Raw genomic sequence first — 15,329 nt, 5'->3', positions numbered from 1 at the left:
TTTTTCTAAGGTTTTATAGACTGATGAAATGAGAGTGAGTCTTGATGGGCCAGATGGATGGGCCCGTGGCTGGATTGGTAAAGGGCAGAGAGCTCCAGTCCGACTCAGACGCCAGCAAGGTGGAGGTGGAGTACTGGTTTGGGCTGGTATCATCAAAGATGAGCTTGTGGGGCCTTTTCGGGTTGAGGATGGAGTCAAGCTCAACTCCCAGTCCTACTGCCAGTTTCTGGAAGACACCTTCTTCAAGCAGTGGTACAGGAAGAAGTCTGCATCCTTCAAGAAAAACATGATTTTCATGCAGGACAATGCTCCATCACACGCGTCCAAGTACTCCACAGCGTGGCTGGCAAGAAAGGGTATAAAAGAAGAAAAACTAATGACATGGCCACCTTGTTCACCTGATCTGAACCCCATTGAGAACCTGTGGTCCATCATCAAATGTGTGATTTACAAGGAGGGAAAACAGTACACCTCTCTGAACAGTGTCTGGGAGGCTGTGGTTGCTGCTGCACGCAATGTTGATGGTGAACAGATCAAAGCACTGACAGAATCCATGGATGGCAGGCTTTTGAGTGTCCTTGCAAAGAAAGGTGGCTATATTGGTGGCTGATTTGTTTTTGTTTTGTTTTTGAATGTCAGAAATGTATATTTGTGAATGTGGAGATGTTATATTGGTTTCACTGGTAAAAATAAATAATTGAAATGGGTATATATTTGTTTTTTGTTAAGTTGCCTATTAATTATGCACAGTAATAGTCACCTGCACACACAGATATCCCCCTAAAATAGCTAAAACTAAAAACTACTTCCAAAAACATTCAGCTTTGATATTAATGAGTTTTTTGGGTTGATTGAGAACATGGTTGTTGTTCAATAATAAAATTATTCCTCAAAAATACAACTTGCCTAATAATTCTGCACTCCCTGTATTTATACAATGCAGACTGTTTCAGATCCTTAAGTGTTTCTCTGAGGCACATATTTAATAACATGTAGTTAATCAGCCTCTGTTGTAAAGTGGGAAACTATTTATTCACCAGTGACACCTGCATGCTTTATGCTGTCACCCTGGCACAGGTGCCACCTCGTAATAAAACATGCACTAGGGTATTGAGTGCAGTGAGTTTATCTGACATACTGCGCCAGTAATTGCTTTAGAGAATGGGTATTTAAGACGGTGTTGGAGAGCGAACTAGTGAAGAAAAGTCTGACCAAGCTCATTAAACCCTGGTATTCTTTACCATAAAACTGATGCCAGCACTTAGTGTGATGCCTCTGGGCAAAAGAACAGCAGGTGGATTCCATAGTTTCTAAATGCAATCTTCCCCCTGGCCTTGCTTTGGCTACACGACACATACTATGGCAAGGACACCGTGCTATTCCAGTTTAGCCTTTGAACGGTTCAGCCTATCTCATTATAAAATTTTAGGTCAAGGCAGATCTAGTGATACACTTAAAAAAAAGAAAAGAAAAGAGAGACAAAGAGAGAGTTACAAAATTACCTCTGTGATTTTGAGTGTTAGGAAATTAAATATGGCCCGAGGGCCTGCAGTAGCACAGAAAAATACATCTAAGCTTAACTTAGAGTCTAAACTCACTAATCTCTAATATGTGAAAAAAAAAAAAAAAGCCCTGTAAAATATTTTAGCATGCAGCTCCACGTAGAGATCTCAAATTGTAAAAAAATAAACGATACGTTTGTTTAACAGGGACTTATGGGCCTAATAAACTAGAGTTAATTTGAGTGACTGCTGATGCTTTGTACCAAGTGTATGTGTGCTGTGACATCACGAAGCGTTTGTGACTGTATCCATTTGCTCCTTCCTACGCTCCAAGTAATGTGTAACGCTGTCTATGAGTGAGAACATAAAGCTGACAGCTGGCAAAAAAACGCCCTACAGTTTTCTTTTCTCCACTCAAGACCAAAAGTCAAGCAATGCCACCCTTAAAGGCCGTCTGAAAGTACCGTGCACATGTACGACTAAGTAAGAAAAAATCATTTACTCAGTTACTTTTCCCCCCCTCATCCACAAGTGAGTTGTAGAAATCTATGATTATTATATGCTCAATTCAAGAAGGTCTCTATCCATCCTTAATTTGTTCAATCAAAACTAAAATGCGCATGTAGAAATCACTGATCCCCGACCTTGTATGCATTTAATTTGCCTGCGGCCCTTCCGATTATACCCACGTGGGTCTAGTTAATCTGCCCCGCGGCACATGTTTACTGATTTCTATCATGGTAAGAGCCGTGTCTGATGCTGTCCCACAGTGCCAGCTAGAGCACTGATGTTGGAGGGGGGGAAAAAAACTGTCATCACTTAGAGGACAGGGAAGTACATTTAAAACTATTTTTTTCCTAGTTGAGCCTCTACATTCAGAGGAACCAAGACACTCTGCAATGTAATGCTTTGTTTCCAGCGCTGTTTTCCTACCGTGTGCGTGCAGTCACCAAAACTTACCTCCGTGCGTACTGGAGACCAAAACCTGCAACTTCACTAAAATGATGTTTCCCCTTCGTTTTCTGTTTCCGGTTGTCGCGGTGGCGGTTTTAACAGCTTTTGAAGGTGAGATTTATGATTGCTTTTGATGAACGATGATCAGTTTCAGCTTTTATTAATGCATTGGTTTGAAGTGGTCTGCTGGATGAGACGCAAATAACGCGTAAATGGAAAGCTTTAAATATGAAAACAACTGGGTTGGAACTAGCTCAGAGGCTTCAGCTGTGTTTACAAGAGACGAGTAATGAAGATAAAATGTGTAGCTATTTTATACTCTTGTATATACTTTGATAGTGCAAGCACATACACACTGGGCATATTAAATGACTCTGCTGTAGTTTATTACGCACATCCAATATACTTTTGTTTCCTTTTGGCTTTTATCAGCACAAAATTTAAGCAGGCCCCAAAATTGCTATGGAGTTGTCATATTTGCTTGTCATGATTATTTTTTTGTATTTGACTGGCTCATAAAGATATAAAGTTGTGTTTCATATTTTTGTAGTTCTGTGGTTACCATCCATGGCCTAAGCCCATTTTGTTATCCCTCAGTCTAAATGAAAGTGACAGCATGCTCTCCAGTGTGCATCAGGAAGCCTCATCTGTGGGATTAAAGAGGCCTGAAGCTGAGGTTGCACAGCTGTTTCTCTGGTTGTTTAAAGATAACCTGCATTGGGAGCCACAGAAAGCAGTCTGTCCCTCTGTGATACCGACAGTATGCGAAAGACTACTGTTTGAGATTGCCTGGGTTTATATCTACCCATGCTATCTGTGGGTGCATTTTTTTCCATCACACATGCATGTGTGACTGCTGCATGTCTGCAACTGTGGAACTCGGCTGTGTTCTGACTGCGTGTCTAAGTGATAGGGTTCAGCCTTTGATATCTTCCCTGCTTGATCACCATGAATATGCATGACAGCCTTATCTTTTAGTCCAGTCACAGTCTGCTGTCTAATGTGTCTGTGAGCCTCTCTGAGTTAGAACTGCCAGTTGTTCAAAATTGCCATATGTGTAATTTTTTTCTGTAATATCTCTGGTTTATATACTTAAAGGGATCCTGCCAGGTCTGACCAGATTACTTTCTGATCAATACATTATTCTGTTAAGCAGCAGTTTTCATGAGCAGCGGGATAATTCTGAGGCTACAGCTAAGAAATACTGTGGATTATTTCTGTCTTTATGTTTTATGCTTCCATTAATTGCATTAAGTTTCACAGGAGATATTTAAACAAGCTGCATTTATAATCTTGCGACAGTATGGGCATAAGTCCCTTCATAATGAACAATTATCCTATTTTTAGATTTAAAAAGAAGGATAAGATTCGAGCTTTTCTCCCGTGCTGGTTTGAGCAGAATAATGATGGTAAAATAAAGTAGATGGTTCTTAAACTGGAGAGCAAACACAGCTGCCGCCAAAGCCAACATTTATGATTTTTTTGTTAGATTTTTTTTAAATTGCATTGTATAAAATCTTTGCACTATAGTCAGGTTGTAACAGTTTGAGTACTAATTCAGCAACCTCAGAAGTGAATCAGCATCAAAATCTAATTAGCTGAAATGTGTGCACCAAATGCAAAAAGAAATCAATTCATAGATCTTCAAATGTCTGTTCACAGACTAACATGATTAACAACATTGATTGTACACCCTAACAGTGAATTCTAAGTGTACAGTGCACTGTCAGCTAAATTAAATAATTATTAGTCCCAGACAGAGAGAATAGCTGGAAATGGCAAATGAGCATTGGTGTGCTTTTGTTTTATCTCAAACCTGCAGACACAAACTAATAATGTAGAACTAAAACTTTTATATTGGCCTGCATGTGAAATTCCTTACATCATTAGTCTGATCTCTGGGATCTATAAGACACTTTTCTTGTGTGTCTTTGTTTAATATCCACCCTGACATCTGATTTTCTTTTCCATTCAGCAAGTAATCTAATTTAAATATAAATTTATTCATGAAATATGGTTTGGAATCAGAAAACAATAATATACCACTTCTAATGCGTCTGAAGGAGAGGAATATTTTCTTTTCTAAAAGTTTTTTTTTTTGTGAGGTAAGGGAAAGTCATATTCAAAAATTCGTATTAATCTTTGAGCACTTCAGCATGGAGGAGGGCAAATTACCAAGTGTCTCTGGCAGCGGGAAGAGTGATCTGTCATATACGGCGTTCTATCTGGACAAACAGTCATCCCACAGAAGTTACCAGACAGGCTTTTTAGCACTCGGATGCCACATTTCCTTTAAATCAAATCAAATCAAATCACTTTTTATTGTCACATCACATGTGCAGGCACACTGGCACAGCACATGCGAGTGAAATTCTTGTGTGCGAGCCCCACAAGCAACAGAGATGTGCAAACACAACAACACAAACGAGCAAAATACAAGAATGGCCAACCTGAAACTAATAAATATATGTACAATATATAATAGTGTATGCATTTCTGGATGTGTATACTAAATATTTTCCTGTGTGTGTGTGTGTGTGTGTACATCTGGCTCGGATAGATGTAGTGAATAGCAGAGAATAGAATATCCGTTGCAGGACAGAAATGACGCAGACCTAATTTCCTCGTGTTTTAGAGCTTGAATGTTATAGTGATGTGTATAATTCTCTGTAATAAAGCCACATGCCATGGTTAATCTGGCTGAAAATTTAATCAGCAACTTGTATGCCTACTGGAATTGTTACCATCTGGTCGTATGATATGCAATAAGAATTACCCTGTTTGTCTTTCCTTTTTCAAGCCGCACAGTGTTTTGCTTTAGGAAACGTGAATTGTGTATTCAGGAAAAGTAAGGGAGAACGAAAATTCAGTGAAAGAAAATTTAAAAGGCTGTTTTTTTTTTCTTTTCTCTTTTTGATGCAGGAACTATATTCAGAAATTAACCATGTTTGCTAAATGAAGTCATTTAATTGTTTTGAGTCTTGCTCGCCAAGACAGCCAACTGTCATCATCAGTGTCGTGATCCTGACTCTGTCCTTTTGGCGCCTACCTGAACCTCATGGCATCGACCCTTTGCTTTGCTTCTCCAACTCTGATCTCTTTTCAACCCTTCATCCTCCTGTCATCCTGTTTGCAGTTACAGTAGCAAACTAGCTTTGTGAGCAGTAACTGTGCTTGTCGGTAGATTTGAAACCTAAAACTGAACCTTGGAGTTAAAGCATATATATGGAAAATTTCTACCTAATTTCTCTAAAGTCCTAATTCCCCAAACTCATCATTTCACAGGTGCTGAGATTCCAAGAGTGGCTAAAGACACTGGGACATTCACCACTCCATCTCCAGTTTATCCCACCATCAAGTTTCAGGTCCTCAATGTGGACCACGTGTTTGTGAGACAGGACAGTCCACAGCCATCTGGGAACTCTAGCCTGAAAGCTCAGACTCAGACTGTTCTCATCACTGGACCTGGTGCTGGGCTTCTCCAGCCATCTGTCAATGCTTCATTTGGCCCCCTGACTCTAGATGCCTCTATTCCTTTAGATTTGCTCCTCAGTGGGCGCAAGATACTGCCAGTCATTTTGAGCCGCCAGGTTCGTTCCTCATCCCCAGTAGTTAAGATTCTTTTCCACATGCCCACAGAAAGCAATATCACTGCTTGGCAAGAAACAATGGGCTCTCTAGAAGATAATGGGAGGAAAAATGATGGAGCTAAGGCTAAGGATGGAGCTCACTGTGTCACGGCTTATGCCTTCTGGGAGACCAGAGAAGTTCGTGGGGCTTGTCTGGTGTCTCCTGGCGGCTTTTGTGTGGCACAGCTTAAGCCAGAACCCTCCTGGTTCAGCTCAGCCAGTAGATCAGGAAGCTCTAGCAGGGAAGCAGAAAGCACTGAAGGCATTAAGGGACTTCAGGGGAACCTTGTGGAAGTCTACTTCCAGAGTCGGCGGGACCAGACTGGCCAGTGCACCCCACAGGATAGCCTGCAACGAGTAGGAGTGGGACGAGGCAGAGACACTGGTGGATCAGGGACACCAATGAGGAGGGTAGGAAGTGTCAGCCTGCTCAAAAGTCCACCAGGGAATCCCACCTTTCTTCGGCTGAGGCTGGGAGGCGCTGTGGTGATCCAGACTTCTTCAAAGCCCCTCAAGTCTGGTGATGTCGCAACGTTCTATGTCTTTCTTGCTAGTACGTCCACCTTGGAAAGTTTCACACTGAGGTGAGAGATATTCTATGTTATGCTGTTCTTGTCTGTTGAGCTATTTGGTCTTGAGTAATGACTTCTTGCCAGACTGAAAGCATTTTTAGTTTTTAAAGTCAGCTCTTGCACATATTACTTACTGATCTATTCAACAGTATTAAATTCACAAAGATCATGTGGGTCGACTATATTCTAAAGTTTCTTACAGTCCTCATGATCTAAAAGTCCTTACAAGAAACTGCGATGAGTCTCTTTTGATTGTCAAATCTGTTAGTATAGTTCTGATACTGTAAGTCGTGACTGCTGATGTCTGAGTTGCTGAAGGTAAGTAAAGTGAAGAAATTTACAAAAAATGATATTTTAGTTTAGTTCTTTTATGAAGTTAAAAGCCTTAGACTTAATTACTCAAGATATGCAGACTCGGAGAGTAACAACCTTTTTATGATTTTCATTATTCCTCCAGCCAAGGAGAGACCTGAATGTATGTTTTTAGTTCTGTTTGTTTAGGTGTCACAAACTTTATTAACTGCAAGGCATTGATGGTGAGGCCCATTAGTGTTCAAGTGCCTTAAGTAACAGTTTAAATGCATGGAGCTAATCCTTCATGAATACGCTTCAATATGCCGTACGACCTGGTGATTCCAGTTGGTTCCAGTGTCTTTTCATGCTTCGCATGTTTCATTGCAACAATGAATTTTTATGTAATTCAACCTAAACTATTTTCCCTTCCATCCTCAGCAAGACTGGAGAGTAATTACAGTGTTTTCCTTTCTCCGTTTCATATCCTAAATGCCACTTTAAGCACAAGAAGAAGGGAGCTGGAAAGGCTTTGCTGTTTAATTTTCATAAAAGGGATCCAGATCATCAGAATTGCATGGGTTCGTCCACTTCCCTGCCTGTTTTTAAATGCTTGAGCGCCAGCAGGACTTGTGTTGCCAGCCACATTCACCGGTTTCACAAATTACTGACATGTTGTATCTTGTCTATGTCAACTTATCAGTTAGTGGAGGACTTACGGGGCGCACTCTTCCATAAACAAGAAAGTAATTGGTAAATGATTCACTGATTTTCATATCGCAACATGTCAACAGGGTTCTCTGGTTACTTGACTTCATAAATAATGCATCTAATAAATGGAGCAGAAAGACAAATAACTAAAATCTAAAAGGCCCCATTGGCTAAAAGTGAATTTAATATAAATATAGCTCTGCAACACGTAGAAACTCACAGCTGACTTTACAGACTTTTTCCCCTGCTGTTTTTTTTGTTTGTTTTTTTTAAAATGCACATCACTTGGTGGAGTAAAACTATTTATTTTTATCAGAACACTTTGCATCAGTCAATAGTAAAGCCATTGCACTGAGGTTTGTGTTTCCAGCCTGTGGTCTGATTAATGATTTTCTTTGAAATGCAAGACAAATTTCTTTCTAATCCCACGATTTAGTGATATTGTGCTGTCGTCATAACAACAGCGTAGTAATCTGCTGCAGGATACAAGCAAGTGGAGAGAAATATTAAGATGTGCATATTAATCCATAGGGCACACTGTTACCCTGTGGCTGTGTGTCATTCCCAGTGCTCTTCTCAGATATCAGGCAGCATTCACAAACACAAACATGCCTCCACGCACACACGCAAATGCAGAATCCCACTGACCTGAATGCACCTCTGCTTGCATTGTTGAAATTACGTGAATAAGATTTGGCAGAGAGACGCTGACCCTCTAACATCTGCTCTTGTTTTGACTATTTGCGAGGATTTACAGCCCCTTCACCTGAAATTCCCCAAATTCATACTCACTGACCGAACCAATGACATTCCTCTAGTCAGGTCAGTGATTTTGGTCTGTGTATTTATGACCTGCTGCCACATCCAGAATGAGATTGGACAAGAAGAGGGGACTGAGTGCAGCAGCTGAGTCCAAGTGAAGGCTAGCTCTGAGGAGCTTGGCAAAGTGATTGATTCCTCCTGGGAGAAATCCCAGCTCTACTTCGCTCTTTGGCCCAAGATTGAGTCCACTCCAGCAGAGTTAGGCCAGATAATCTGTGCCCCTGATTGAAAGTGAATTAAGAGGTCAACCCTTTCGGGTAGAGATGATCTGGGCTGCCAGGACTGATTATGTGTATGTTTTGTTTTGGGTTTCTTTGTGCGTGTGTGTGGTTTTCCACCTGTTAACCACAGGCAGCTTTTAAAAAAACAGTACAGAGACATAAAACAGTCTGTTCACAGAGGCCGCTTTTGCAGCAAAAAATAATTTTAGGTTACCCGAATGCCTAAAAAAACAAAAGAGGCAAGAGCTTTGCAACTTTCGCAGCTTTAAACAAAGAGATGAAGTTTGGTAAACCAGGGGTGAAGAGTTGCTCAGTTTAAAGGTCGATATCCGCTCTGTCCCCCACCTGTGGTTGTGAACTCTGGGTAGTGAGTGACAAAGACAAAGCGTGGGGATAAAAGTGGCTGAAATGAGGTTTCTCTGCAGGGAAGCCTGTGTCTGCCTGTGAACAAGAAGCACAGTGATCCAGGAAGATCCTGACGTTGAGTTACTGCCTCTCCACACTCAATAGGAGCCAGTTGAAGTGGTTTGCACCCCTGGGAAGGGTGGTCATCAGGTGCTGTTGTCACTGTGATGCTGAGCTGGGCAAGCAGCAAGAAAATGATTCACTGCATATAGCAAAAGAATACATTTATCCTTGGCTGTAATTTCCCCTAACTAAAACACAGTTTGACTTTTTTCTAAACTATGATCACAATGACAAATTATTATGCCTTAAAAAGGCAGCAAATTAAGATTTAAGGGAAATGAAAGACAAACATCCTCAAAAATTGTTTCATTATTTTAAAATTTGTATTCTGATCTGCCTGACTGAGTCAGTATCTGCATTTATTGTTTTTCAAACATTAATTAAAATCACAAATGAAAACATGTGCCTTTGGCATAAGAGTTTTGCTTCAGATAGTAATTTCTGTGCAAGTCTTTATCTGGCACGCATTGAATTTTCAGCAGAACAATATGTGTGTGGGTGCCTGAGTGTGTGTTTAAATGTGCCCTTAATTCTTGCCTACTGTATTTTGCCTTTGAAACCACTCTAACACTGACCTCAGTCTCAGGGGTTATTGATCTGTCTGGTCGCTCTTTGATTACAAATCTGTATTTTTAAGTGTGTGTATTTGGATGTGTGTGTCAGTGTGCTAAGCCTAATGCCACGCACTTTTCTGCTGACCCTTATTCTAGCAGGAATCTGCTCCAGTCATCCTGTCATATTGTTCTTCAACTGTTTGAAATCTGATTTGGAGCCGAAATAACAACAGGCTGTTAAAAGAGATGGACTGTTTGTTGTAAAATAACAGGTTTTCACTCCATGTCACTTCTTCTAATAAATGCTTAAGCCTTGCACGTCTTAAACTGATGGCAGGAAGAGTATTTTGGAGTTGACATAATGAAAATGTTGATCTGGCTTCCTTAAAGACGAAGCAGGTGAAGGAGGTTTTAATGGTATTTTCAATGTGTTTACCTCGATATTTTCTTGAAGAACAGACATTCTGTCACAACCACAGTCTATCTGTTGCTCTCTATATGCTCGTGGGCTGAATTTCACTTTGAACATTGCTGGCACCTTGCTGAATCCTTGAAATTTGAATCTGTCTGCTTCACAAATGTCTGGCCATGCCATACAAAGGTTTACCATTTATTTTACTCTGCATGGGGCCATAATTTACAAATCAAATCGTGAACAGAACAGTACTCTGCAAAAACCTTGAGTCACTTGTTATTTCTTTATAGTTTGCGACCACCTTTTCTCTTCAACACAGCCTGAACTCTCTCTTAGGAAAGCTTTCTTGTAACTTCTTTAAGGAGTCTTCAGGATAGTTCTCAAGGCCTCTTGAAGGACATTCAAAGCTCTTCTTTGGATCTTGTCTGCCTTTTGTTTCATTTTCTCTTAAAATGATCCCACACTGCTTCAGTAATGTTGACGTCACTATCTGTGGAGTCCAGTACATGACTGATAGTGCTCCACTTGTTTTGCAATCCATTATTATTATTATTATTATTATTATTATTATTATTATTATTATTATTTTACCTCTTTCTTAACCTCCACTTCACATATTGATAACAAATTGAACATAAGATCTGTTGCTTCTGCTTTTCAGTTAAATTCTTGTGTAATTTGGCACCTTCATGTTTAGCCTTCCATAAGAAAGGCTTCTTAACAGCTACCCTTCCACTACGACCATTTCTGATGAGGCTTCAGTGAACAGCAAATGGATCAATTAAAGAGCCACATGTACAGTATCTCTGAATTCCTGGGTCAGTTCTTTGCTGGAATTTTTCCTTCTTCTTTAGGATATGGCGCTCAGATACTATAAATCTGCTATAGATAGGTTTTAAGCTTGCTACTTCTTTTGTCATCTACTTTTCCTCAGATTTTTTAAGGACAAGCTGCACAACATGCCAAGACTTTCAGCTAACAGTTTGGGAACTGATTAGGCTGAAAATGAATGAAAACGCAACCAGTGTCCAAGGAAAAACTTCCTCCACAAAGCTTGGAGAACTGTTGCTCAAGACCACTTAAAAAAATCCAAGAAAGCCTGGAAGCCCTTGGGAGCAAAATGAATGGTTTTAATGTTTTTTTTTAATCTGAAAAATGTTTCCAATGAGCATCAGAGTAATTTCTCCATAGACTTCTTAACTGCTTTCTTTTTGGAAAAAGAGGGAGTCATCATCTGCAGGTCACTAAAAACAATGCAGGTTTAAGGATTTCTGGTTTCACGTCTCAGACTCATTTCCTTTTTATAATATAATTAGCCAATCATTGCACTTCGAACAGGGATCTGAAGGATTTGTTCCCCAAGTATCACTTTTCAGTTTTCAGATGTGTAACACTTGTGGTGGCTGAACTTATGAGCTAGCTGGGTGCAGCCTTAGAGACAGGGTAAAGAACTCAGCCATCCAGAGGGAGGTCAGCATGGAGCCGCTGCTCCTTTGTGTCAAAAGGAGCCAGCTGAGGTGGTTTGTGCATCTGACCACAATGCTTCTTGGGTGCCTCCCTTAGCGGTGGCTTTCTGAGTATGTCCAATTGTGAGGAGACCCCAGGGGAGACCCAGAACTCGCTGGAGAGATTGTGTATCTCATCTTGCCTGTTAACACCACAGTATCCCCCAAGAGGAACTAAAAATGTTGCCAAGAAAAATAATATCCTGTTGAATCTGCTACCATCATGGCCCTACATCATATAAGAAGATGGATGGATGGACAGAAAACTTGTGGTGATAGCTGGATTTGCAGGATTTTTCTCGTTTGGCGTGTGTGTGTGTGTGTGTGTGTGTGTGTGTGTGTGTGTGTGAGACATGTGATTAACTGATTTTCAGATCTTCTAATGGCTAATGGGAATTAAATAACCCCACTAATTCTCAGCCTTCAAGCAACCTGTGACTCAGTTTGTCAGTGACTCACCTTGTTCAACACGAGCAGCAAAGCACACATAAGATCGCAGAGAAAACCCACACGTTGTCAAGCAAGTGCACACAACCCTTAGTAACCTTAGTACCTGTGTACATTATACTAAAAGATATGGCAAATATTGTTGTTGCACATCCAAAAAGAGACAGATGCAACAGTTCAAATATTTCTTTTGAGCGTCAGAACAATTCCGTATAACCCGACGTTGTCCGTTACAGCAGAAAATCACATTGCATCATGTTCTGTAATAAAAGATTCAAACATTATGAAGCTTTCTTCATTCCTAATTCTTTATTGTTACACAGCACATCCCCTGTCCTGTCTTTGTTTTTATGACATTTTACAAAAAGTCTACAAAAGTGTACAAAGTTGCACTTTATACTAAGTGTCCTATTTATATGTGCATGTCTTTGCTGCAGGGCTGCAGTAAAGATGGGCCTGTCATTCAGTGCAGCTCGGCCCAGTGACTCAGCACTGTGGGACATGGTGGTAGAGCCTGGCAGAGGAGCAGCTCCAAACACGGTGTCTGTTGTTTGCCGCAGGAAGGTTGCTGTCACTGCAAAGAGGTCAGTCTACTGCGCGTCCCTCATATGCAAATATAAGCAAACATGTTTTGTATGTATAATACTTGATATTTAAAGAAAAAAAGAGGTAAGACTTATAGAAGAATGAAAATATTAAGATATTTGTTTAAATTCAGAATAAATATATTCTATTTTTCTTCTTTTTACTGTAAAACACATTACTTTGTGCAATTATACATTTATGATCATTTATAATCTTAATTCATCTTGTTTCTCTCTGAACTTCCTATAAAACAAAAAGTCCCCCATTTCCCCAGTTCTGTGAGACTTTACCAGTCAAATAGCTTTGAAATATGAGAAATCAGTAAAGAAATAAAAGTGCTTCCCTTTGACTTTGTTTATTTTAACAGTAAACAAAGATTAATTAAAACTTCGTAGAACTTTCTCCACCTCTTTTTCCCGATGCACACCAGCTGAATACATCAGTAGTGTCTGATGCTGATGTTGGTGACACACCAGCAGCCACCTTTACCCAGCAACCCCCGCCCACACAAACACACACCACCCGCCATCCGTCCGACCCACATATCCGTAATAATCCATAATCATGGCCACGTTATCCGGGCTTAAGCGCTTGCACGTTCCGAAGTGGAGATTAGGGAGTAGAGATATTCCAAGTCGTGTTTCTTGTGCTGAGCTTCCACTGGGGAACACGTACGCACATGCAAGGCCTGCAAACACACACTCGCATGCAAATGCACACAAACACACACACATACTCTCACCACTGTGCTCTGAAGTCATGATGCATCCATGGCTTTAAAGCCCCCCTCTCCATAGATGGTTTCTAGGAAAGAGGGTCATAAACCCCTCCTGTGTGTCTGTCTCTCTCTCTCTCTCTCTCTCTCTCTCAAGGTATTCACATTGTGAATCATTTCAATCTGTTTAAAATCTGCCCGGCTCTATTTTACTTACACGAAAACACATGAAGATTAGACTTTTGGAATTAATTTTAGACATTTAGAGAGAGAGCAGGGTAGCAACATGCAGGAAGTGCACTGGGGTGGAATCAAACCCATATGCCTTGCAGCATATGGGTTGCCTTCTTACCCCAGTGAGCTCAACCAGCACCTGAGTTTTAAGTGTTCTTTTTATATTAGTGTCTTATTTGGATATTTTATACTCATGCTTTTCCACGACTCTTATGAAAAATGGAGAAAAAAAAACACTTTCCTGTCAAATTGTATGTTTGGCATAAGAAGCTCAACATCTCTTTGATAACAGTTTCAAATGAATATGGGACAAAATGGAAGGAAAAAGTGAGCCTAACTCTGTCCAGAAGTAACAAAATCCACTTACCAGTGTCTCTAACGCTCACTGATTACCACATGGTATCTCTTTAATCTGTACAAAAATCCAAGAGGGTTAAGGGCTAAACCCCTTTTTTTGGCCTGGCAAGCCACTTCCCCCACCCCAATGTCAGTCTTCACACTAAGCTAAGTTGGCATGGTGCTGGTATATACTAAGAAAAGCTTAATCTTTTTATCTAACTCTAATTTATGCTTATTTACCACTTAAAAAAAAAAGGCAGAAAATGCTGAGTTTGTTTGGTCGTCATTGCCAACATTTTTCACCGATCTTCTGCGACAAGCTTCATGTTGCCCACGAGAATCTTGCCCTTTAAATGCAGAAAACAGATTTTCACGTTTCATGTTTTTCCAGCCTAAAGAATCAATTGCAGAACACTCTGATTTCCTTATAATCAATTATTTTAATCTTCAAGCATTTCAAAGCTTACAGTTGCGCATAACCCAAAAAGAAAATGAAAAAAGTTTGTTTTGTGTCTTTTCAGTTGCGACCTAGAGTGCTTCACATAACCTCATCGTGACCTCGTTCATTGCACTTTGTTATCGTATAACGCTCAGTCCATGGCATACTTTTGATGCAGTGCGAGCGTTTCTGTATATCCTGTATGTGTTTGCATTGCTTTTTCTTACCACCGATTTCAACACTGTTCATCCTTTTAAAATTCAAGTTTTAGAGATTCATTGTTTTGCTTTATGCAAAGTTTTGCTCCACTTCAAAGTGCCACACTTCCATTCACACCCTGCTTCATTTTCCCTTTGATCTCTTCCTGCTGACAGGTATGCCTACACACTCTCCAACATTAAATAACATCACATCCCATTTCATTGACAATCCTTTGACCAGAATACTTGGCTGAAGTCTCTGCCAGCTCACTTAATCTTCTCTCCACACTCTCACTTTATTCTTCCATCTGCTGATGGAAATGAGACCTCATGTGTATCGTCTTTACTTTCCAACATAACATGTGGGTTTTCACAGAGTTCAGATTAAGCTCTCTCCATTTAATTTTCTCATTTTATTCTCCAAGGAACACTATTGACTATTCACTACAGCTAAGCTCCTTTTGCACTTGGACCATTTTTAGTAGGAAAGCTGCATTATGTGAGTGAGTGTACAATCAATACATTATATACACTCACCAGCCACTTCATTAGGTACACCCTGCCAGTACAGGGTTGGATTCCCCTTTGGCTTTCAGGGCTGCCTTAATTTTATGTGGCATAGATTCAACAAGATGCTGGAAACATTCAAAGGAGATTTTAGTCCATATTGGGCATGTGGTACTAACATGACACGATAGGATCCTAATATGTTAAGTATCAACCAGC

At 40.3% G+C, this 15,329-nt stretch overlaps 1 protein-coding gene across 1 annotated transcript in view; it reads left to right on the top strand.

The window, feature by feature from the left end:
- Nucleotides 1-2,233: 2,233 nt before the first annotated feature.
- LOC309711873 (transmembrane protein 132D) overlaps nucleotides 2,234-15,329 on the top strand; it is a 37,734-nt gene continuing 24,638 nt past the window's right edge. The window contains exons 1-3 of the mRNA XM_082542405.1: nucleotides 2,234-2,567; nucleotides 5,742-6,669; nucleotides 12,529-12,675. Coding sequence (XP_082398531.1) covers nucleotides 2,504-2,567; nucleotides 5,742-6,669; nucleotides 12,529-12,675 — 1,139 coding nt within the window. The 5' untranslated portion in view covers nucleotides 2,234-2,503. The remainder of the gene's footprint in view (nucleotides 2,568-5,741; nucleotides 6,670-12,528; nucleotides 12,676-15,329) is intronic.

The sequence above is a fragment of the Aulonocara stuartgranti genome (assembly GCF_965226115.1).
Source record: "Aulonocara stuartgranti genome assembly, chromosome: 7".
Lineage (NCBI taxonomy): Eukaryota > Metazoa > Chordata > Actinopteri > Cichliformes > Cichlidae > Aulonocara > Aulonocara stuartgranti.
The sequence above is the reverse complement of the archived record's forward strand: the minus strand, read 5'-3'. Positions and strand labels throughout refer to the sequence as shown.